General features: G+C 34.7%; 2 protein-coding genes and 1 long non-coding RNA gene across 3 annotated transcripts; 1 reads left to right on the plus strand and 2 right to left on the minus strand.

Annotated features, from left to right (window-relative positions):
- Positions 1-3,884: 3,884 nt before the first annotated feature.
- Positions 3,885-4,616, minus strand: LOC134237755 (putative nuclease HARBI1). The gene has a single exon (XM_062719902.1). The coding sequence runs from the start codon at positions 4,614-4,616 to the stop codon at positions 3,885-3,887; it is 732 nt and encodes a 243-aa protein (XP_062575886.1).
- Positions 4,617-13,009: 8,393 nt separating this feature from the next.
- On the plus strand, positions 13,010-13,543 carry LOC134237756 (uncharacterized). Its single transcript, XM_062719903.1, has one exon. It carries the CDS (start codon positions 13,010-13,012, stop codon positions 13,541-13,543), a length of 534 nt encoding a protein of 177 aa, XP_062575887.1.
- A 5,316-nt stretch (positions 13,544-18,859) lies between these two features.
- On the minus strand, positions 18,860-23,265 carry LOC134237753 (uncharacterized). The gene is made up of 3 exons (XR_009985870.1): positions 23,152-23,265; positions 21,373-21,501; positions 18,860-20,521 (listed from the first exon to the last, which is right to left on the minus strand). It is a non-coding gene; the product is annotated as an uncharacterized LOC134237753 (long non-coding RNA).
- Between the last annotated feature and the right edge of the window lie 1,168 nt (positions 23,266-24,433).

Consider the following 24,433-nt stretch of genomic DNA (forward strand, 5'->3'; position numbering starts at 1 on the left):
GATTACTATAATTGCTAGTACCTGAATTTTTATTACTAGTCTGATGATTATTTATTACTCTCGGACTTACAGACATTGGGTACTTATGAACCCTGCGTAATCGATCAACTAACCATTCATTTAGAAATAATGTTTTAAAGACAAAATTAACAAGGCATAGTACAAGTTTATAAATAGAACACTGTACTGTTCAATAGGGGAACTTCCGTATGAGCAAATGAAACCGGAAATCTTAAACAGGGGTATATAATTATATGACTTGTACAGATGTCCAAGAACATTAGGAAACTGAATTACCTATCAGTAATTATTCAGTATTTAGAAGATTTCCTTTTTTAACAAGATACATCTGTCCTGTTTGTGAAAAAGAAAATTGATACAACTTTCCGATCGTGAAAACGGGGGGGGGGGGGTCAACATTAAAGTGAGATATCTGTCTGCAAAGAAATAAATAGATGAAAACTAACTTGATGATTAATTAATTTTAATTCTTTAATTGAACAGGGATAGATATATTCAACACGTAAATTTAAACTTGATTTGCTCATAGTTAATTTCAAATCATATTCTGAATTATTTTACAGATATCAATAATATTTAGATTAAAAAAATGATAACTGCCTGGAAATTTTTTTCATCAAAAATTAAAATGAGACTGTTTTTAAATGCAAAGTATAACACACAGTCATTTTCACACCACTGCAGCCTCCCCGAGAGCGAGAACAATAGGGACAGTAATTATCAGTAAATGTCAGCACTTGTCTAAGTTTTTCAGCAGGGACAGTAAACGGGTCAGTAATTGTCTAAGTTTATCAGCACCGACTAAGATTGTCAGCACTTTTCTAAGTTTATCAGTACCGGCAGTAAAAAGGTCAGTAATTGTCTAAGTTTTACAGTAACGACAGCACATTGTCAGTAATTTTCTAAGTTTGTCAGTAAAAAATGGGAATGTCAGTACGTTTCTGACTTAGTAGTGTTAGTCCTCGTTACCTCCCTTGTTAGATTTAATATTTAAAGACTTTGACAAGTGATGTAAAAATCCTAATAGGGAGATTTAGATTCAAAAAATGTTGTTTTGCAAATTTCATTTAAAACATTTATGGGTAAATGAAAAATAAACATTTTATTACAATATAAAGTTGGTCTAAATGTGCTTTTTCTCTACCTGAGTTATTTCCATTGTTGGAGCTCTTCGGCATTGAAGAATACAAAATGTGTAAAGGCCCGGTCCCACTGGGGAGCGGATTAATTGCGCATGAATTTAGCATACAAATTTCGGGCGTTCGCTGTCGTTCGCAACAAAATTGGCCAAAAATGACAAATTTCGTAGTATGAATGACGGATATATTAAATATGCATAGCGAAAATATGACGAACAAAAGCGGATATTTCACGAATAAAAGCGTATGCAATGGCGGATGCTCTTCCATGAGGGGTACAACTGGTAAATGTTGACGAATGTATTGCAAACACTGCGGATTTATAACGAACAATCACGGATGTATATCGCATGTATTGAGGAAACGGATCGAATACATTGCAATTATCTCGGAAGTATCACGGATGTATTGAGAATGCATTCCGCACGTGTTGCAGAAACAACGGTTGTATTGAGCACGCGCGGCATTAGCGTTGCGGTCATAAAAAAGAAGCGCGGGCTTTTTAGCATCACTTTTCATACCAACACCACACCGAAAACATGTCCGGCCGTAAGAGGTCAAAGAGGCAGGGGATTAAGAAGCAGAAGACTAAAGCTGATACAGGAGCTCGAGGGAGGGTTCCATCTCCCACCCCGCCCCCTCCAGCGCCATCCCGGGCTGTCGCCAGGTCTCCCACCCCACCTCCTGAAGCCGCTGCTGTCGTTGAGGTACTGGAAGTCGCTTCTGGTCCTAGTCATGCAGGAGATTCTGATACACTTCCTATTGTTGGCAAGGGGAAGGGTAGGGGAAAGAACAAGGAGAAAGCAACAGACCAGCAGCTAGAAAGGAAGCCAAGGATGAATTTCACCCTCCCGTCAGAACAAGAGGACGCCGTGTTTGAGTGGCTGGAGGAAAATGAGTTACTGTGGAGAAGGGGACACAGGCTGTTTAAGGACACAAACAGGAAGAAGGCCTTGTGGGAAGAGAAAGGAAGGAACCTGGACGTGTCCTCTGAATATCTGCAGGGCTGGTGGAGGGGGATGCATACATGGTATGTGAAGCTGCACAAGGTCAAGTCTGGGCAGGCTGCGAAGAAGCTAACAGACAGAGAGAAATATGTGCTGCAGAAGTGTTCCTTCTATGAGGGAGAGCTGAAACACCGGTCGTCTGCACCCATGAAATCTGTAAGTAATATTGTGCAAATTGTTTTTTCCTTAATTTGATGCCTTTATAGTGCAAAACCATGGAACTTTAACTTATTTGTTTATACTTACAGCTGCCTCGTGACGTGGACCCTGACGCTGCAGAAGTTGCTTCTGATGCTGAATCAGAAGTTGAGAGTGTCATCCCTGTCGAAGGCGACCGCGAAAGGGAAGTGGAGACTGAAGGGCTGCTCTCTAATATAGAGAAGACCACTGCACAGGCCTTAAAAGGTGCAGTCTACAGCAGAGGTGGCACCAGCCGTTCGACGAAGAGAAGGCACCAGGATGCTGAGGAAGAGTGCTTGAGAGAGATGAGGGACAGCATGAAGGCCAACACCCAACTGCTGTCCCAGCTTGTTTGCGAGAAGCCATCCTCACCCAGGGAGCCCTTCATTACCTACGTGTCGGACACGCTAAGAAGACTACCCGATCATCAGTACGATGCCATGATGAGAAAGATCACATCCCTGCTGCAAAACCCTAACGCCATCGACTTCTCCTCGTCTACTAATCTCCACTCTATTCTACCTGCAACATCCAAGCCGACACAGTCCCAGTTTACCCCTCCTCAGGGCCTGTATCACCCCCAGTACCAGCTAACACAGCAGTTCCAGCATCCACAGCAACCTGCCATCCCCCAGTACCAGCTAACTCAGCAGTTGCAGCAGACACAATCACTTGCTTTCCCCCAGTACCAGCCAGCACACTCTCAGCAGACAAGTACCAGTGGTGCCACTGACCAGCCAAGACGTTCAGACACTTTGTCTCAAGTGTTGAAATTGACACATGACGTCTTGGATGACTCCATGAACCTGTCACTCAGTGGATCGGGGGATGACAGTTTGTCTTCCATGAGGTCCCTGAACACACCTCCTGCTCCACTGCCTTCGACTCCTGCATCTCCACAGGCCTCTCAGTAGATTTATGGCCTATATTGTGCAATGGACAGTTCACTTGTTTATTTGATGTTTTCAGTACTCATAATGTCCCTTATGAACAAAATAAAAGACAGTGTTTGTTAACTTTGATTTATGTGCCTCTTTTTTGTGACTTCCCTTACATTAATGAAAGACAATACATTTTGAACTTGATATAAAAGTATGGCAAACTTCAAAATTCATCATACATTTATTATACATCATCCAATATTACATTCTTGTTAATTAAATCATCAAGAAGGTGGCGAAATGAACCAGTGTTTTGAAGGTCTGTCTTTACACTAAGTCTATCATTTTGTCTTGCCAGGCTACGGAACCAGCAGGTGAATTGCACCAATGCTTGATGAGGTTGCGCTGCATCTTGCCTTCTTTTGAAGCTCTGTTAGGTGCTTGGACTTCCACAGTGTCGAATAGGTTTTGGCCCCTTCGCCATTCTCCGGGCTCCATTTGTCCATTTTGCAGCTGACGGTCTAAAAGTCTGTTTTGCAGGACTGGGTATCGGGTGCGCATCAGGTTGTGGAGCAGAATACAAGCCTTCACTATGAGCCTGACTGTTTCAGCATGGTGCTGCATGGTGGTGAGCAGTACCTGGAATCTATTGACCATTATACCAAAGCATTTTCTACCACTCTCCTTGCCCTTGACAATCTGTAATTGTAGATGCGCTCTTCCCTGGTCAGGTTCTTCGCGCTGTATGGCTTCATCAGGTATGTTCTTAGGGAGAAAGCATCATCACCCACAATGAAGTAGGGAACATCTTGTGTGTCATTGGGAAGGGGGTCTGGACGTGGCCAACCCGTGATGTTGTCGCTTTCTAGACCTTGCTTCAGCTCACTGTGGTTGTAGATTTGGGCATCTGATGCAGCGCCATTTCCTGATACGTCAGCCCAGAGGAATTTGTAGTCGGAACTGACCATGCCAAACAGTATGATGCTGAAGAAGCCCTTGTAGTTGTAGTATTCCGACCCTGTGTTGGGGGGAGCCTTGCATGCCACATGCTTGCCATCAATGGCACCAATGGTGTGAGGGAAGTTCCACCTCTGCAGCCAGTCATCAGCAATTTGCCGCCATTCTTCTTCGGTGGTTGGGCAAGTCATCTGCTCATCAAGGTACTCGTCCACTATGGCCTCGCATACGTCTCTGACAACTTTGCTTATGGTGTTGTGTGGCACCCTCCAGGCATACTGCATGTCCCTGTATTTTGTACCAGAGGCCAGGTGGCGCAGGGTTACTGCCACCTTGAGACCAGGCTCCAAGTTAGGTCTGAAGTTGGTTTGTTTCTTGGTCAGTCTGGGAGTGAGCCGGTTCACCACTTCGTCAAACATGGCTGGGGACATTCTCATGAAATTGTGAAAGGCATGTGGATCTTCATTACGCAGCTCTATATCAGCTTATTGTACATGCCAAGGTCCAGTCTTCTATCAATCCATGGTCTCACCCAAACAGCTCTATGATTTCTTCTTCGCCTTCTTCTCCTCCTCTGCATCAATTGCTGAACTTGGAAAAGTTGATTGTTATGTTGTTGGATGGCAGCAACTATCAAACGTCTTCGAGGATCCATAACTATATTTGTACTTCTCCACAGCTACACTGGCAATGACTGGCTAATATGTCTATTTCTGCTACTTTATATAGTACTTGGGTTTACGTGAAGTGTTTGTTATGCACTCGCAATTTGTTCGTAAATCAGATGCAAAGCAGACGTTATACAAACGCATTATTTGTGGTCAATCCGTATGCATTCGCTACGAATTATTTTAGTTCGTTATATGGACGTGATAGTCACGCTATATATCCGTTTTACACACTGTCCCAGTCCACTGCCAAACCGCAATACCCCGTCAGTTGCGGATATCGGCAAAAACCAGCGGATATACAGCGCAAAGACCGAGTATGTTTTGCGTATGCATTGCGTATGTATTGCATATGCAAGGCGGATGTCATCCGCAATCAAAATTTTGAGCAGCTCAAAAATCCTGGCAACGGAAATACGTGCCTTTGCGGATAATTGCGAACGTGTACGGATGTCGGCCGACTCATACAAGCATGTTTCACGAATATTGCGAATGTTTAGCGAATATAAACCAATTTTGTGCGCAGTTCATACGCAAATCTTCCTTAACGCCAGTGGGACCGGGCCTTAAAATGTAAACAAGATGGCAGACAATAAAATCTGCACTTTTTCTTCTTGTTTTGAAACATCTTGTTCAGGGAAATTCTACCTCAAGAGGCTCAGAATTTGATGAAAAACGGTTAACAAAGTAGGGATAATCTTTAAGAAAAGCCAAAGGGTTGATCTGGACATGATGAGTATTACACGTATAGCTACTCGTGGAAAGGAAGATATGAGGAAATCAGGGTTGGATGGGGCGAAGGCCGAGAGTATTTTAACTGTTCCCTTCAAGATGTCTGTGAAATAGAGTTCGAGAGATACATGTAGTGGTGTCGTAGTCCCCGACCGATCTCCATTGCAATGAGTAAGTATTTTTTATTTATAATTCTATTCACGTGTCACATATACCTGGTAACTGACTGTATATTGAAGTATAAGACAATAAAAACAAACAAGCTAATTCAGAGAATTTGTGTCGTACACAATGCAGAGTTCGGGGGAGGGGGGGGGGGCAGTCGGATCCCCCTGACTTAATTTGTAGTGTAGAATCATTAAATGTATACATGTAAACTGAAGCAAAGAAAATATGGCAATATGGATTATGTGTATAGAAGATTCTTTTTATATGGAATATTTAACACACTGTAATGATGATCTTATGAGTTTGTACAAGCCACATGTCATAAATCTTTCATTTCACATGCTGAATAGTGAATACTATTATTTAGTTAAAAAATGTTTCGGAAAAAAAATGAATTATCGGGGAATCGAACCCGGGACCTCTCACGTGTGAAGCGAGAGACATACCACTAGACCACTGAGTCGCTCTGCAAAGAAGCAAATTATATGCAATCATGAAGTCACATAAATGTATATATTCGTGTTCGGTATTGTGAAAATTTTACACAATCCAAGGTGTTTGGTTTATTAAGCCTTTATTAAACAGTTCTAATAGATGTAATAAGAACATAACGTCCGCCGAGAACCTGTTTTATACGCAATAACTCTCTGCATGCCCCTGTGCTAAAAATAGAGACTTGTAATACTATAAATACTAATAAAACAAACCGGGCGGGGCACTTTGAAAGGGGTGAGAGAGGTCTTTGGGAGTTTGATATAAAATAACATTGCATAAGCTCAAAATCTTCTTGAAATATCGTCTGGGAATGATAGTGTTACACACACACAGAATGTATAAATTTACGACCTTGAACTTTGACCTTTTGACCTCAAAATCTATAGAGGTCATCCTTACGCCACAGGGAGTTGTTTTATTTAAAATTTCATTGCAATAGCTCAAATGGTTCTTGAGATATCGTGTGGAAACGAGTGTTATAACAGGCAGTATTTGCTTATTTATGACCTTGACCTTTGACCATTTGACCTCAAAATTAATAGGGGTCTTCATTAGTCCATAGGGAGCTGCTATGCTAAATTTCATTGCAAAAGCTCAAAGGGTTCTCGAGATATCCTGTGCAAACGAAAGCGTTACAGACAGACAGAAAGACGGACGGACGGACAAACACAAATTAATATCCCCCACTTTTCAAGCAGGAGGCAACAAAACCATGAAAACTTGGATGCACATTTTTCATGTACATGACATTGAATCATATATTACTGTGAAGATATGTGCCCATTTTGGGTACCGGTATTTTATTTTGTATCAAATTCAGTTTATTTGAAGAAAATTGTTTGTATAAATTTATTTTTCCAAGTGAAAGTATGTTTGTGTCCATTCTATTTTAACAAACAGGATTTGTAGAAATACCACGGAAATTTTAAACCTTTGACTTTTGACAATGATAAATGAATAGTGGGTAAGATTTTTTGAAATTTTAAGCAATATCAGGAGCTTTGAATATTTGAAAGAATTGATAAATTAAGTGTAAGTGTAAAATTATGAAAATTAAGTCAGTACATGCAGACACACAGATTCACAGCTGCTATCAGTGTTCTAGATCTAAGTACATATTACTTTGTCATACTATGTGAGATCATTTTTGGGACCTTGGGACTTACAATTAAGTTACATGTATTTGCTTTGCAAGGTAATGTATTGTAAAGTAGGTAAATAAATCTATCCAAGGGTGTTAGAATGTGACAACTCCATTTGTACTTGGAGTTCTTATAAATTAGTTAATTGTCATGAAGCACTCTCTATTGACTTTTCTAAGATGCAGCTTTTTGTCTCATAATTTTATTTTACTGATCACTGTTTTTCAGATATATATTGCAGGCATATCAATCTTGAACACATTTATGAATAGTTTTAGTTTGACAGTATTGATCTATACAGATGAGATCATTCTGATGCTGTGTACTTTACATGTCAAGGACATATTGTACAAATTAAAAAAGGTCACATTAAAGAACAAAATAAATTATTATATACCACTTTACGTGTAGCATCCATAAACATGTATGTTTTATTATAATTAATTCATGATATAATAACATTCCATTTACCACTTTAAAAATTGAATGTTGTCAAATTCATTTCTACTCTAGATCTCCGACGATTTGTCCAGACGGCAGAAAAGCTTTAACTACCGGGTATGTGTAAATTAATTGAGTAAAAATGCTTGATGACAACATTGAATCCCCTCCTTTATCAATCATTCCTCATGATTCAGAAAATTTTCAGGATAACATTAAATAATTAATATCAAGTAGATATAATATATATACATGTATGATGTTTAGGATTTTAACCCAAACTTTCAAATTAAAAGATTATTTGAATTGATCATTGCAGCCCTTGCAAGATTTTCCTAATGAAGATTCTCAGGATTACAGATCCTCTAGCAAGGAGACCAGACAGGTACATGTATTTTGTATTAAGTTACATGGATTCATGGTGACTTAGGACATGATTGCCATGACAATGCATAAAGGGAGATAATAATGTTTAGAGGTTGAAAATGTATACCGTTAATCTGGAAATTTTTGCTGTAGATAAATTTTTAGCAAATTTGCGAGTTCATTGCATTCGCAAAAATATTTTTCTTAAAAATAAATTACCAATAAGAAAATGTAAACAAAGCAGTGGCAATTCGAAAAATTTTGAAACGTAAAAATTAATCAACATCATTTTTACCCGAATTCGCAAAACAAAATTGACAGAAAAATTTCCAGATTTACGGTATGTCTTATATATATGTATAGCAAAATTTTAAGATTCCAGTTTTTACAATAATTTTAATGAATTTTTATCCAAATTGACCAAAAATTAATGGTATGTTGTTTTTTTTTTTATTTTCATGTGAACAGATTGATATGACCAGAGCAGAGGACATACACCCCCCTCAATAAAAACTCCATAGTGGACTGGAAGAAATTTATACATGAAAAATACAAAGTAGGAAAAAGAACAGAAAGAAAAGAAGATCCAGCAAAAGTTGTCACTGGTGCAAGATGGATATAGCGAGGGTTTTCTAAAGATCATTACTAAAATCCACAGCAAGTTGCAAGGCTGAGCTACTTTTCAAACTTATACAAAAGGACATAAAGAAAAGTGAATCTGGGGAAACCAAGCTGACATCAAATGAGAGAATATGAAGGAACAAATTTTAGCAGAATTTTTTTAAAGCATAGCATCTGTTTTCCTTAGAGAATATGTGTATTTAAATTGATTTCTTGTATTTTCAAAAATTGTCACTGTTTAAGTGGAGCATACATTCCAATTTCATGTTTATTTCTTGTCTACAAAAGCAGTATTATGAAAAGAAGCAGTTTCTTCCCTTTTTATATCCCCTCTCTGCAGGAGAGGTGGTATACTGATTTATTATATACCCCCACATGGGCTCACAAATTTATAGTTTTATACTGGCAGGCTTCACACAGTTTGTGATGTATGATAAGAATAGGAATATATTTTAACAAAACTAAGAACAAGATTAATTGTGAAACACAGTTTACACTGATTCTCCTATACATTGCTGCTTATGCCACAACTCGCATGAGGTATCCCAAGAAAGGTCTTGTCACAAGGAAAACACCTGTGAAATATGAAAATCTAGTCCATCTTCAAAAGTTGTGGTTAAGGTTAAAGGTTTTTTTTAAGTCGGTCAATGTCTAAGGTCAAGGTCAAATGGTTACAAATATTTATACCCATTAAAAGAACATAATTGTATGACTGATCATTTGAATATGCTGATAAGCAATGTGATAGTAAGAATTAATTCCACAATATTTAACATATAAAATTTGGTTGCCTTCCCCCAACAGACTGACTAAACTTCCAAACTTTTTTTTACATTGCAAGACAGGATGTTTTTTTTTTCTTTTTATCCATCTTATCTCATCAACAAATATTTTGAAATTTTCTGGGAAAAAGGATTTTAAAACATACCTACCGAATTAATAATTTTACCCAGAGTTGGGAGAGGGCAAACAAACATTATAATCAAGATGGTCTTGCCAACTTGTTTTGACATTATATTGTCTGACTTACTTTCATATTTTCATAAGATACATTCATATCATTTATTAGATATGAGTTTGCCATTTTACTAAAATACATTTCAAAAAAATAACCAGAAAAACAGTTGTTTTGAATTTGAACATATCTTAGTGAATGAAAAGGATTGAACACAATTACAGGCCATTAAAAGATTTGTAAGAATTATTGGAAACTCACTTGTTTTATTTCATATTTAGATTAAAATAACTAGAAGCCTGATTTGTTTCCATGGCAACATATAAATTTACCTGTTACTGAGTTAATTGCAGAAGTAATATTTCATAATTGAAAAGAAATTTAAATGATTGACATATATTCATATTACATAACAGTTTGTGGAGTTTGGTAAAACATGTTCTTAGATGATCTTCTCTGTTAATTGTGATCAATGGGGAGGGGGGGAGGGTCATGCAATAATTTCTAGAAAGTTTTTGATTTACCCATTAATTTTTTTTATTCTCATAAAGCCTTAGAATATATAGTTTATTTAATGATACATGGTTACAAATATTTCAGTTGTCAAAATGGTGAAAAATTTCATTGAATATGACTAAAAAAGTCAATTTTTGCAAATTGCCAATTTTTGTGCAATAATTTCTAGAAAGTTTTTGATTTAACCATTAATTTTTTTAATTTTCATAAAACCTTAGAATATATAGTTTATAAAAACTAATGATAGAATCTAGATTATTTTCAAATCAAACCTGAACATTTCAACTTAGAATGATTTGACTTGTCTTTTAAAAACATTGGATTATAATTATTTTGAAATTTACTGACACGCGCTGTCACAAATATGAATGCATCCCCTTCTTTTCCCTGTCCACTTAAAAGTCCTTGAGATTGGTGAAAAACTGTGCATATTTCATTCTTTGTATTTTGGTAACCGTTTGTACACATTCTTTTCATCATTAAGCTCTCTGAACTGCTGGACCTTTACCAGCTAAACGTCTTCGTCCGACCTCCAATCTTTGGTGTTCTCTCCTCTGCTGATCATTGAGTGACCCGTCACGCTCTCTAAAACGCTAAAACTATTTATAAATAATAGTTCTTCTTTTCCTAGTAAGTCTGATTAATAGATGTTACTGTCTCTAGGGTCCATTATTTACAATTTTATTCAAAAAAGCATTACAGCTACTTGCTGTGGTGTTGATAATTTTAAATTTGTGATTTCCTTTCTTCTATGCGTCAGAGAAAAAAAAATCACTGTTAGTTATCGAAAATGGCAATGGCTTGAACCTCAGAAACATCTTTTTTCATTTTTAATTTTTTTTTCAATAAATTTACAAAAAGAGACGTGGTATGAATATCTAACAATTGAAACTTTGTTCATGAATAATATAATACTTTTATACGAAAAGATGCTATGACTAAAAAAATCACAATGAAAGTTCATTGTTTCCAGTGTCAATTATATTTTAGCCAATACATGTATGTGCCTTTTAGAAAAAAAAATAGAATATGATACTATAAACTCCATATATTTACACATCCAATAATCGTACAAATGCTCCTTTAACTTTATAGTCGATCTAAATATCGGAATCTTGTTGGCGGCCTATGCCCCAAAAGGGGTAGCAGGCATAAGTAAGAAAGTAAGTAAATATCGTGTAGCTTTATATGATTTAGCATCAACAATAATCGTTTATCTCATGTTTGGAGGCTAAGAGCAGTAACCCTATATTGATATTTTATATCACAAGAATTTAACAAAAGAATGGTATGATTTATTTTAATAATTGCCTGATATGTTTGAACCTATTACATGTAAATGTATTTGGTTTTGTTTTTCTTCTTCAATTTTTTAGGCTTTAATTTATACTTTTGATCACATTGACCATATTTGATGTTTATATTAACTTAACAAACTTAATAACATTACCAAATATTGTGTAAAATACTTGAAAGAACGATTACTGTAAAAAAAATATGAAAATTATTTTTTTTGAAATAACGCTATAATTATGACCTAGACATAAAATAATTTAAATATTCTTTAATAAGCACATTTAGATAATAATAGGATATATTAAAAATAATACAGAATTAAATTTTCAAATATTACATATTATATTTCATCTGTGCAAGGCTTCGTTCGGAGGTTCTATGCAAAATGTTTGATTAAAACCCATAATTATTATACATACCGCAAAGGAAATGTTGAAATAATTTAACTTATACATTCTTGGTACTAACGATATGCAAAAGCCAGTACACTTTATGACGTCATATTATGACGTCAGCAACATGTATACTCCCTTCTCATTATATCGCGGGTTCCATTGTATCGCGGTATTTCCAAAAATACGCATTTCCGGTTTTTCTCGCGATTTTAGCGCCACCTATGGTAAATAGACTTAAGATCGTCTGCAAATAAGTTGTAAAATATCTCAAAAATCATGGTAAGTGTCTTATCTTTTTTAATTACAAGTATTTTATTTAGTTTTAATTAAGGTGTTTAAAAAAATATTCTAATTTTACCCGAAATAAAATAAATCACAGCATAAATTGTCAGTCTACCGTCTGGGTTGTTGACATTAGTCATAGTAATGAAGTCATGTGATGTTCTAAAACAAAAACTATGGAACGCTGTTCTCAGATAAATTAATTGAAATATAATGATAGTTAGCAATGTTCAAAAAAAGGTTTAAGTGAATATTTTTATTGTAGAATAAAACAAAGAGGTTGCAATATGACCGAAATAATTTGGAAAGAGCCCACACAGCTGTCATTTCTGATAATGTATCAGTTTATAGAGCAGCCATGGTTTACAAAGTCCCTGAATGCACTCTACGGGATAGAACAAAAGGAAAAGTGTCATTACAAACAAAAGTGGGTAAAGAACACCTGTTCACTGAAAAAGAAGAGAAAAATTTTGTAGACCATTTGACATACATGGCTGAAATAGGCTATGGATATACGAAAAGCAGCATCCAATCTATGGCAAAAGAGTTAACTTTGCTATTTCATTAAAAAAAAAACTAACAACAAAATAACAAAATTCAGTCAAACTGAGCAATAACTGGTTTTACAACTTTATGAGCAGATGGCCTCAACTAAAACTTGTCAAGCCCCAGAAGCTCTCTGTGCATAGGGCTAAGAGCACGTCAGAAAAAAAAATTAAGAAATACTTCGAAGAGCTCTCTAAAATCATGACAACAAACAATCTGTTGGACAAGCCCAATCGAATTTTTAATATTGATGAAACCGGTATTACCACAGATCATGTGCCACCTAAGATAGTTTGCAACAAAAACACCTCAGCACAGGCTGTTACATCTCCAAGGTCATCCACAATTACAATTATTGCTGCAGGAAATGCTTTGGGTAACCACATTCCTCCATATTACGTGTTCCCGGGCAAGAGATGGATGCCTGCTTTTCTTGAGGGAGCTGTACCAGGAGCATGCGGTGAGATGAGTGAAAGTGGTTGGTCAAATGGTGCAGTATTTGAAAATTATCTGACCAACCACTTTGCACGCCATGCAGGCATCACTGATGACATAAATCAGGAACCCACTCTGATCCTTTTTGATGGCCATAAATCGCACATACGACTTACTTTGACAAATTGGGCCCGCCAAAGGAATGTGATTTTATTTCTCCTGCCACCCCATAGCAGTCATATCACCCAGCCACTAGATGTAGCCATATTTGGCCCGCTTAAAAATATGTATTACAGATAATGTGCCACATATATGCAACAAAATCCTGGAGCAAACATTACTAAGTATGAAATTGCAAAATTAAGCAGCAAGCCCTATCTAAAGGCAATGTCACCTGATAACCTTGTTTCCTCCTTTCGGAAAACTGGGATATTCCCTTTGCAACCAGATATTTTTGAAACAACACCAGGAACATTAGCGCCTGCAACCATCTATGCAAATGAGGATTTACAACCGACTTTGACAGAAGACACAGAGGTGATGGATGATCATGAGGGAGTTGCACAACCAACCACAAATAGTGAACACAATAAGGAAAATGTTAGTCCCTCTGAATTTTTGATAGTAGAACAATCAAAAAAGAATCTGTAACAAAAATTAAGAGAAAAGGAAACATCTCAAAATAAGAAGCAAAAATTAGAAAAAGAAAAAAAGCCAGAAAAATCAAAAGGAAAAGGAAACACTTCAATTACTTCAAGTCGTTCAAGTCCGGTCCCAAACCAGGAACATCTGGCATTCAGAGCAAAGTGTCCAGCCCCATACCTGTAGATACATCAGATGATGACATTTTAACAGATGACGATGAAGTTTGTTGCATTTGTAACAAATGGCAACCAGAGGAACTTTCCCATATGGCAGGCATCAGTTTTGTAAGCTGGGGACAATGTGACATTTGTGGACACTGGACCCATCTAAAATTTTGTTCTGCAGTTAAAGTTCTCAGGAGAGGAAGTGAATTCAAATGTCCACATTGTATTTAAACAATTCAAAAATAATAATTATAAATATAACTCAATAAAAATTAAATGAATGCAAATTTCATTTCAGTTCCTGTTTATTTGTGATATATTATATTTAATTCATCATCAACAACAACAAAATATGATAAAGGAATAAAATAATAACCGTGTAACTGAACCAGGCTTCCATACATTCAGTACCGCGATACAATGGAACTCTCCAATTTAAAAGGTAAATAAGACTACTGTGTTTTAAAATTAGCTCATAAAAAACGAAGACAGGTTGAAAAATGGTGTTCCACTGAAAAGTTAGCCAAATGTAAGCTTTATATATAGCAACCATTGATATGTTAAAATTACAAAATCTAATATCTTTTTTAAGGGGAAACAATTAAGTACCGCGATATAATGAGACACCAGTATACAACATAATTTTATAAGATACATTAACAAAATCGCTCGGGCGCAGGGGCATGCCTTACTATGTTTTAGAGAAAAATGTATAAAGAGACGCAGAACATTCCAACGATTTAAGACATTGCTGCACAAACGTCGACACTGCAATTGTTTATTTACTATTCGTACAGTTCTAAGTTGAAACAGGGTAAAAATTCACAGTCCAATGCAAGTTTCCTTAAATTTTTATCAATTGAAAAAGTGCATAAGAATTGTTCAGCAATTTTACTAATTTTAAGAATATTCTTCTTAATATAATACATTATTATTTTTTAAATCCATTAGGCTTGTGCCGACGTTGTTTTGTTTATGCGTTTTTTACCTTAAATTGGAAAGAACAATGACGTCATGATATGCACTTACATAATTATACTGTGGTTAACCCCCTTCCCCGCAGTCACGCATTTTAACGCATATACAATTTCCTATTTCTGACGCAAAATCACGCATTTACCGTTTCCCCGCAATCACGCAATTTCACGCACTTTAAAGAGTTCATTAAATCTTCAATTTATTGCCAAATTCCAACTATTTCATACTTGCTTAATCTCATAAAATAAGAAAAAAATATTTTCTAATTAAGATAATGCGTTATGAAATTATTTATGCTAAACTTTAGAGAAATGTGTACCCTGCTAGAAAGTGCCTGCGGGGAAATGGTAACGTAATATTTGTATGACGTGACGATTCAGTTTATTTTGCATAACAATTTCGTAAGTTGTAAAGTGTTAATATGTATGTATGTATAAGAAAATCAATTTGAAATAACTCCGTACATAAAGTATACAATTTATAAATTTTTATTAGCTCATTTGCATAGAAAAGCTTATAATTAGCCTTTACTTACTTGTGTGATTAATTAATTAATGTGAATTATCAATAGCTCAATGTTCTATTTATATTTTATGATAAGTAGGCAAATACTTAACGTATCAAGCTAACTTGTTAACATCTTTATTTTTTTTTCTGTTTTATGCCTAACAGGACAGACGTTAATTTGAATACCGATACTAAAAAATCGTTCTTGTGAGTATTTTACTTGGAATAATTATTATAAATTATGTGGAAATGTTTCAGCTATATAATAAAGGAGTTATTGAACTTATATTGGTGAATATTGGCACTTGTTGGCTGTTCAAATGCACTCGCAAGCTCGTGCATTTGAACAGCCAACTCGTGCCAATATTCACCAATATAAGTTTAATAACCCTATAGTATAGAAAACTAGAATGAAGACGGACTGAACAAAAACAAGAGTGGGGCGTCAGATGCCTTTACCTGAAGACCGCTGTTTAACAATTTGATCAGTTAGGCTTATAATCAGGGTTGTAAATAATCTATCAAAAGAATTAATAGTTTTTTTTTCCTTTTATTTATGCTAATGTTTGAGTAGTATAGCTTGGTAACTATTACAAAATTAGAAACAGTGCCAAATGTATGCTTAAATGATTTTTAAGAGGCACAATATCTCTTTTGATTGATTGATTGATTGTATATTGTTTAACGTCCATCTTGAGAATTTTTCAATCATATGGAGACGTCACCGGGCTTCAAATTTAGACCTATACTCGGCACTCAGGGCCATTGAGCAGTGAGGGTTCTTTATCGTGCCAGCGCCTACCGTGACACGGGACCTACGTTTTTAAGGTCATATCCGAAAGACCCGTGACTTTCACTTCTGATGCCGAGCGCTTGGCGAAGGAACAGTCACTACCTATTTTTACGTCTTTGGTTTGACGCGGCGCCGGGAACGAGAATCGAACCCGGACCTCCCGATCACGAAGCGAACGCTCTACCACTAGGCTACCGTGAACGGTCAATATCTCTTTTGAAGGTTTCAGATTTTTTAGATTCAGATTAGATTAGATTTAGATTAGAAGTGAGAAAAAATTATTTATAAAGGTACATGTATTCCATTGACAGGGGCGTAGCAACAGGGGGGGGCCTGCCCCCCCCCCACTCTTTTTCCCCAACCTTACTTATACTATAGGAAATGTTAATTGAAAGCCTGGTTGCCCCCCGCCCCCCACTGTTAGTTATGTACTGAAAATGTAGTAATAGAATTGGTACTGCAAGTAATTGACACTGAAAAAAAAAACCTTTACCCCCCCCCCCCTGAAAAAAAAAACCTTTACCCCCCCCCCCCCCCCTCCCCACCACCACCACCACCACGAAATAGGATTTTCGACTCTGGGCAAGTTCCCCCCCCCCTTTTTTTTTTGTTTTTTTTTTTTTTTTGCTTGTCGACTTTTTCAGGTAAGTAAATAAAAAAAAAATTTCTCTGGCCTGCCCCCCCCCCACTTTCAAAAACGATGCTACATGTACGCCACTGATTGAAATTTGAAAAGGCACCATTTAAAAATTTTGGTCGTGATGTATGGCTGTTTTTTTTTTTTTTTTACTTTTTAGTCCTAGTGAAACGAAAGATATTAAAAATGTTTGCTTTTTTCTTGGACAACCCTCATACATCAAGGGTAAGAATGACAACCATATTACTTCATATTCATTGTTGATCATATCTATGTATTTAGCGTATAATAAATTGAACATATAAATACAATACATACAATACACATATCTCGGACGTGTTGGAAGTTTTATCACTATTTTACAATTGTTTTATTAAAATTAGTCCTGAATTAGAATGAAAAATACATTTTATATTTAAAATTAGATGGACGTAAGCACTTTTTGTATTATCTGCAACTCCATGCTGTCCCAGTCCCAGTTTTCACTAATGAAAAAAAAGTACTGTCATCAATATAAAGAAATCGCAAAACATACAATTTAAGATACTTTTGAAAATCTCGTCACTCTTTCTTGACAGGAATTATTTGTTTATCGAAAACGGCTTCAGTTTCGAAGACAAAAACGCAAATTCAACAAGGTCGATAAACCAAACATATATTCACTTCAGTTCATCATAGTGGGAAGGTTGACTTAATTGGCCAAGTTCTTGGTAACCTGCGTTATCTTCCTCTCCCACAATTTTAGCTGTGTTTGCGGGTTCCGAAAGATCCTGTTGTCTTTTAAAATTGTCTGAGTTTTGTCTACCATTATCGGTTCGTCTGATATTTCTGTAACGTTACAGGCAATACATAAAAATATTATAAACTAAAAGAAAATAACGAAGTCTACTTAATTAAAACAAATATAAATTCTGCGTAAAAAATAATAAATTTAAAAAATTCTTTAAGTCTATTTTATTAAAACAAATGTAAATGTTACACAATTTTTTTTTAATAATGAGAACAACTCACCGAACAATGAGAAATATGTTGAGCGTAGCACTTATAACGAGAATTGTGATGACAGCGTACAGAACTGAATAAACATCTGAGTGTGAACTGATTCCTCGCTGTTGCTGAACTAATTAAAAAAGACAAAAAAAAAATTAATGGAAAATAATTTAATAAGCAAATAATCCATGGTGACTTTATTGATGAGGTGTCAAAGCACGTTTCTTTTACCCCCTGTCCTTTTCTGAACAGAAAACGCAATTTCTTGTATCTGAAAATGGACATATTGGTAATCCTTGACAATGCTTTCAATCATTCTAATCATTCAGAATGACTAAGACATACAAACCTTTCAAATATTCATCAGGAAATATGTTTTCCTTTCATTAAAACTTAATTTATCCATTCAGTAAATTAACAAGGAAGTTTATTATATTCTGCAAGATTTGTGTCTATTCTTAAAGATAAAGAAGACTGTACGGTTTGAGCTTTATTGTGCCCTAAAAATTTTAATTAATGTTCTTAAAAGTTATGAAATTGGTTTTAACAATAGTTAATTAAATGAATATGATAAATCATTAAAGAATGCGGCATGAAGAAGAGCCTTTCTTGAAATATGATGTCATTTATTTCGTACATTTTTAAGTTTAATCCAGAAAAGCTTCAAAATAACTCGTTTTTCTGTTAACCCTTTCTCTACCGGCACATTTTAAGCTTTTTTGCAAACCTTTTAACATATCCTTATAAATCAATTTATAACTTTTTTATTCAAAGAGTAATCTAAGCACAATGTATACCATTTTGTAGGGAATTTTCTGGAGATGATATTTCATAACTATGCAGGTACCTCACGACTGACCTTGCTAGTGGAAATTGAGGTCAAAGGTCAAATTAGTGCAGAATTTTATTGCATTTTTTGACACATTTTAATTTTCAAGTTAAAAATTAACAGTGATACACATTGAAATAGGAAATTCAGAATAAACCCACAAAAGGGCATTATCCTGTACTACATTAATCACATAAACTTTTTTTTCAATTCTGCAAATAATGACTTTAAAGAGGTTGCTAAGCAACAGAGTATTTTTCAATTTTCAGGCAGTATTTCTTGTTTTTTGCTCATCCCACACACATTTATGCATTCCATTACATTGTAAAGTCATATGTGGGGTAATGATACTGAAATAATATACATCAGATAATTGTCTTAAAGTTTGACCTCATCAGATTCACTTTTTTTGGAGGTCAAAGGTCAAATAAGTGCATAATTTTAGAAATTTTTCCCAAAACTTTTCATCTTTCTTGCTACAATTTGTAACAATGGATGCTAAAGAAGAAAATTCTGAATTTACTCTTTAGAAGGCATCATACTGTATTGCAATATCCACATATTATTTTTGTTCAAATTTGTGTTAAATGACCTTTAAATGGTTGCTAAGCATCAACAATATTCAATTTTTTGGCTTTATAGGTTTCTTACTTCTTATTCTAGACAGTTTTCCATGGTATCGTTTGTAAGATATAAGGTCAAAAATAATGTATAAAACATCCAACAAATAATTGTCTTAAGTATTGACCCTGAAATTTCTGTTCTTTGGGGGTCAAGGTCATATCAGTACAGAAATCTACCTTAAATTGTTAGTATATATCAAATTTGAAATGCTGCAATTATTATGGACATATTGTCCAATAACTGACACATAAAATTGTAAACAACAAAATCAACATAAATATCACAAAAGTGAATAGTTTTGTTTTACTTTGTTTTTTCTTTTTTTCAAATCTTGGTTGTCATTCAAAAAATATATCTCTGACTAAAGTAAACTGGAACAAAATTTGTAAGATGTGTTCTCAAGTATTTCAATCTTAGTGACAAATACTATTAAAATCATATTAAGGTAAAAATGTATTGCAACCAGTATCATTTTTTAATTATACAAAAGATAACTTATTTTGTCATTTTCAAAAACTTAGTCAAACACATTTTTTGTCATCTAGAATACATTGTATAAGAAAACATTTGCAATTTTTCTTTTCTTACAAGAATTATTTTACATTTTCAAGTCTTTACTGGGTCACTTGTTAAAACAACTTTTGTCATTTTATAAGCATATGAAAATACAGCAAAGATGGACAAGCACAGAACTTCAGCTACAATCTTTCACTCATCCAGTTTATGTGGCATACAATGACTGAATTTCAGTATCCAAGGATTTCTTTAGTATTTGCTACTCTTCTCATAAACCCTTGACTTATGCTGTCAAAAGTCAGAATTCCTTATATCACATGTCATTGACATGATCTTGAATAACCACTTGCATCATTGATAGAAATAAAGAGCATTCCTAAAAGTGATGTATCCAGCAAAGAATAATTAACAAGCAGATAGGCTTATTTGCTAGTAAGTTTGCAGGTTTTTATCTCTAACTTTAGATTCCAGATTACATTATGTGCACATCATCTTCATGTTGAATGATCTCTCTGCCATCTCTCTGAAAGACCGAGGGAACTCCTTTGATTTGACCGAGACATGCTCAGTTTCTAAATGTATTCTGTCCCGACTCCTGTAACAAATTTTTTTAAAAAAGTTTTGAAAAAGCTTTTCTAATCGAATATGTAGTTTTAATCAGATAATTCAGTATATACAGAAATCTACAATTGGCACATTGATATAACTTTCCTTTTATAATATTGTTAAAAAGTCTTTATAAAGCATATCATATATATTATATTATATATGTCATATTTTGTCATACTTGTAGTTAAATGGTTTGGGGAAGTCAATGTATTATGACTGAAATATTGCAAGCCTTATACTAAACAATCAAGGTTAATCAATTATAAATTTTAAAAAATAGCATAATTAACCATTAATTTTATCAAATGCATGAAGTATCCTTTTTTAATTTCTGTTGTCAGGGTTGTTAAGAGAAAGGGCATGTTGGACTGAAAACTGTCACTTCAGAGAAAAATCCCTGGGACAAGGTGTTTATATATATGGGCTTGTTTGTATGTTATTAAATGTCTCTCTCAAGAATTTCTCTCTCAGATGGAGACGCCACCACTTGTCGGTGGACAGATGCAAATTTTGTTCTATACTCGGCACTTACAGCTATTGAGCTGTGAGGGATCTTTTTCATGCCAGCACCTACTGCGACAAGGGACCTTAATTGGGTTATATAAGTATAAGTATCATATAAGATAAGATATTTTTATAGTGTCTCATCAGAAGAACAGGTCTGCATGTCTCATAGTAAGATTCGAACATGCAATGTAAGGATCGACTCCTTACTCCGTGACTATAGGGCAGAGGTTCTAACCACTGCGCCAGTATGGCTACTCATGTACCTGGGAGTGTTGAATAATAGCCGTCCCGTGGCAATGAGGAATTTTGACTGCAATAAAATTGACTTACTAATAACTAAGCACCTATGTCCTCCACATCATGGTCTTTTCTGTGCATGGTGGCCATTGGTGGGATAAGCAAGTGGGTCTTCATAGATGAAAGTTCTGAAGCCTAAATGGTACCAGCACACTACACGTGCTAAAAAAAATTATGTGTTTGTGTTAATTATGTCATGTTTCATTTTTCTTTGAATGTACTTAGAGGTGGTCAAGAAAACTTACCCACTTCAAAAACAACACGAAAATAAGTCAAACTTATTCGAATCTATCATCGCAAAACATGGTTTGGATGTTCAGGCCCACAATACAAAAATTGATTTGTTTGATGTACTCTGACAGGTCCGGCACAATGTCTTGATTAAGCTATATAGCTTGATTTAGCTATATAGCTTTATTAAGCTATTCGGAATAGCTTAATTAAGCTATTTCATTACAATTTTTTCTCAAATGTTTTATTTTTTCAGCATGTGCAAAAAGTCGCACCTTGTTGCAGTGGAAATATTAAACTTTGAACTCTTCTGAATACAATGCATGTAAAAATCACTCACCAAATTGTGTCTCCTTGAGAGACTTTGTACTCAAATTTTTTGAAGTTTGGGGGCTATTGATGAGTGACCACACAGTTATTTCTTGAATGAAATTATAAAGGAGGTCAGTTATGGCCAACAGGATAACTGATTGGTAACAGTTCAACACAATGAGAAGCAATCATACTTATCCACGCCAATAATTTTTTCAGCACTGTAAACTTTTATTTTTCTTTTTAAATTTACTAAAATTGTTTCATTTTAAAGCAAAGATGTATAATTTCTATAGGATGCTTTCTGACTGAAAGTTTTTATAACAATAAACTTGTGTAGCTAATAAACATGTCAAATGTGTACTGCTAAGAAATCTGTGATTTTATGACAGTTATCAATTTTTCAGCAGTGTAAACCACACGAAAATTAACCACCTACCTACCCATCTTGAAAATGTGGATCGGAGGGGACGGAGTACATCGAACAAAAATATTTTATTGATCAGTCAACACAGTATTCAGATTCCATATTGAGCAGGTCCAGGAAAATCACTATATTTACCTATATAGCTAAATCTACTTATATAGCTTTATTTACCTATAAAATATAGCTTTATTTAGCTATTTCAGAGTAAATTTTTGTTTTATAAAATGCAGACAAAAAGTCGCATTATGAGGCAGTATTAGTTTTCAACTTTAAAATGGACTGAAAACAATTCACCAAAGACCCACTCCTAAAAATGTTTCTCCTTTTGTGCAATTCCAATCAAAGATCTAAAAGTTTTGGGGCTATGTGTAACAGTTAAACTGTGATTAAGCAGCTACTTTAACAAAGAAAAGCAGTTTTGGTCAACAAGATAATTGATTGGTAATAATTCAGCACAATGCAAGGTAATCACACTAAGTCATTATTCTAAAATAGCTAAATAAAGCTATATTTTATAGGTAAATAAAGCTATATAGGTAGATTTAGCTATATAGGTAAATATAGTGATTTTCCTGGACCTGTTGAGAAAAGAGTGACATTGTATTGTAAACAATTTTGTCATCGGAAAAAAAAGTTTTTGTGATCGTTGAAAGAACCGAAAAGTATCATTTTTGGGTTACCGACGATGTCAAACCAGCGAACGGCTTCATATCACATGTACATGTGTATAGCCAGGGTCCAGTCTACTACTATAGTATATAGGTTCTTGGTAGTCTATATATGTCTTTTCATTTCAGTCAATGTACTCTAAAATACTTTTAAACTTTTCAATCAATACTTACTCACATCTAATGCCAAAGAAAAGACCCGTCATATCTGATGAATTGACGTGTTCTCCATCGTAAAATAATCATGAAAATCCATCCTGTTGTTTACTGCTACAGCGGAAACACGTGTTAATCTCGAATAATATCAACTCATACCGTAATGAGTCGTTTAAATGCGAGATTTTGTATTAAATCTTTGTGTTTCAAAGTTTTTTAAATTTCATGTCAGTATATGTTTAAATGTATTTTATATTAAGAATATATTTTAAAGCAAACAGCAAAAAATCTGATTTTTTTACGTAGACCTTTAGGAATCAAACATTATTTTTTATCAACACTGAATGAACTTATTGCACATTGCATAAATAAACAAAAATACATATGTACTATATTTCTCTAAAGGTGTTAAGATAATTACTGTTATTTTAAACCATTTTTTTTTAAATAATGCATCTATTTGAATAAAAATATTTAATTAAATATAATAGTACTAAACATGTTGTTCCGAATGAGGCGCAACGAAAACGACCTTGACGTTAAATATTGACTACATTCAAATTTTCTACAAAAATTACGCGGAGGTTCAAAATTCAAACTATGGCAATTCAGAAAATACCGAAAATAAAGAGACCAGTGAAGGCTTGTTGAAATGGAAATTTTCTCTACTTTTACCAGCTGTATTTTGTTTTCCCTATTTCAACACAGAAATAAAGGTAAAACTGCGTTTAATTTAAATATTACGAATAAAACCCAGAAAAATCACATGCGTGGAAGAAAATTCTTGTTTTTACAAAATACTTAAAAGTAAAAGCAATAATTTTTACATATTTTAAAAGCAGAGAAAATATCCTTTTTAAATATATTAATTTTATTTAAATGATTTAATCAGGAAAAAATATACCTATCGTCAGGATATTCGTCCTTGCTTTGGAAAATTGCGTCATTTTTAAAAAGTCATGAATGTCTTCAAAACGTAAAATCTATTCATTACCGATAAAAAAGGCTCGAAATTTTTACAGGGTCTGAAAGTAGAGAAAATTTCCTAAAAGATGATATATAATTTATATACCTTAATGCTATTATTAAAAATATACAGAGGTCCTGTTATCGCGATGTCGTCTTTTAACGCGCTATCGGTCATATTGACCGATGCGGTAGAGAAGGGGTTAATTTTCCTTTAGAAAATAGTGTCTGCCACCGTCGCCCACTTTAAATTTTGGATATATTGTGCAACCAGCCATGAAAAATCACATATCTCAAAACCTTTCCGGGCGACGGTGGCAGAGTATATTTTCTG

Source organism: Saccostrea cucullata, unplaced genomic scaffold (genome assembly GCF_032062105.1).
Source record: "Saccostrea cucullata isolate Sc308-1 unplaced genomic scaffold, CSIRO_AGI_Scuc_v1 ctg3207, whole genome shotgun sequence".
Classification (NCBI taxonomy): Eukaryota; Metazoa; Mollusca; class Bivalvia; order Ostreida; family Ostreidae; genus Saccostrea; species Saccostrea cuccullata.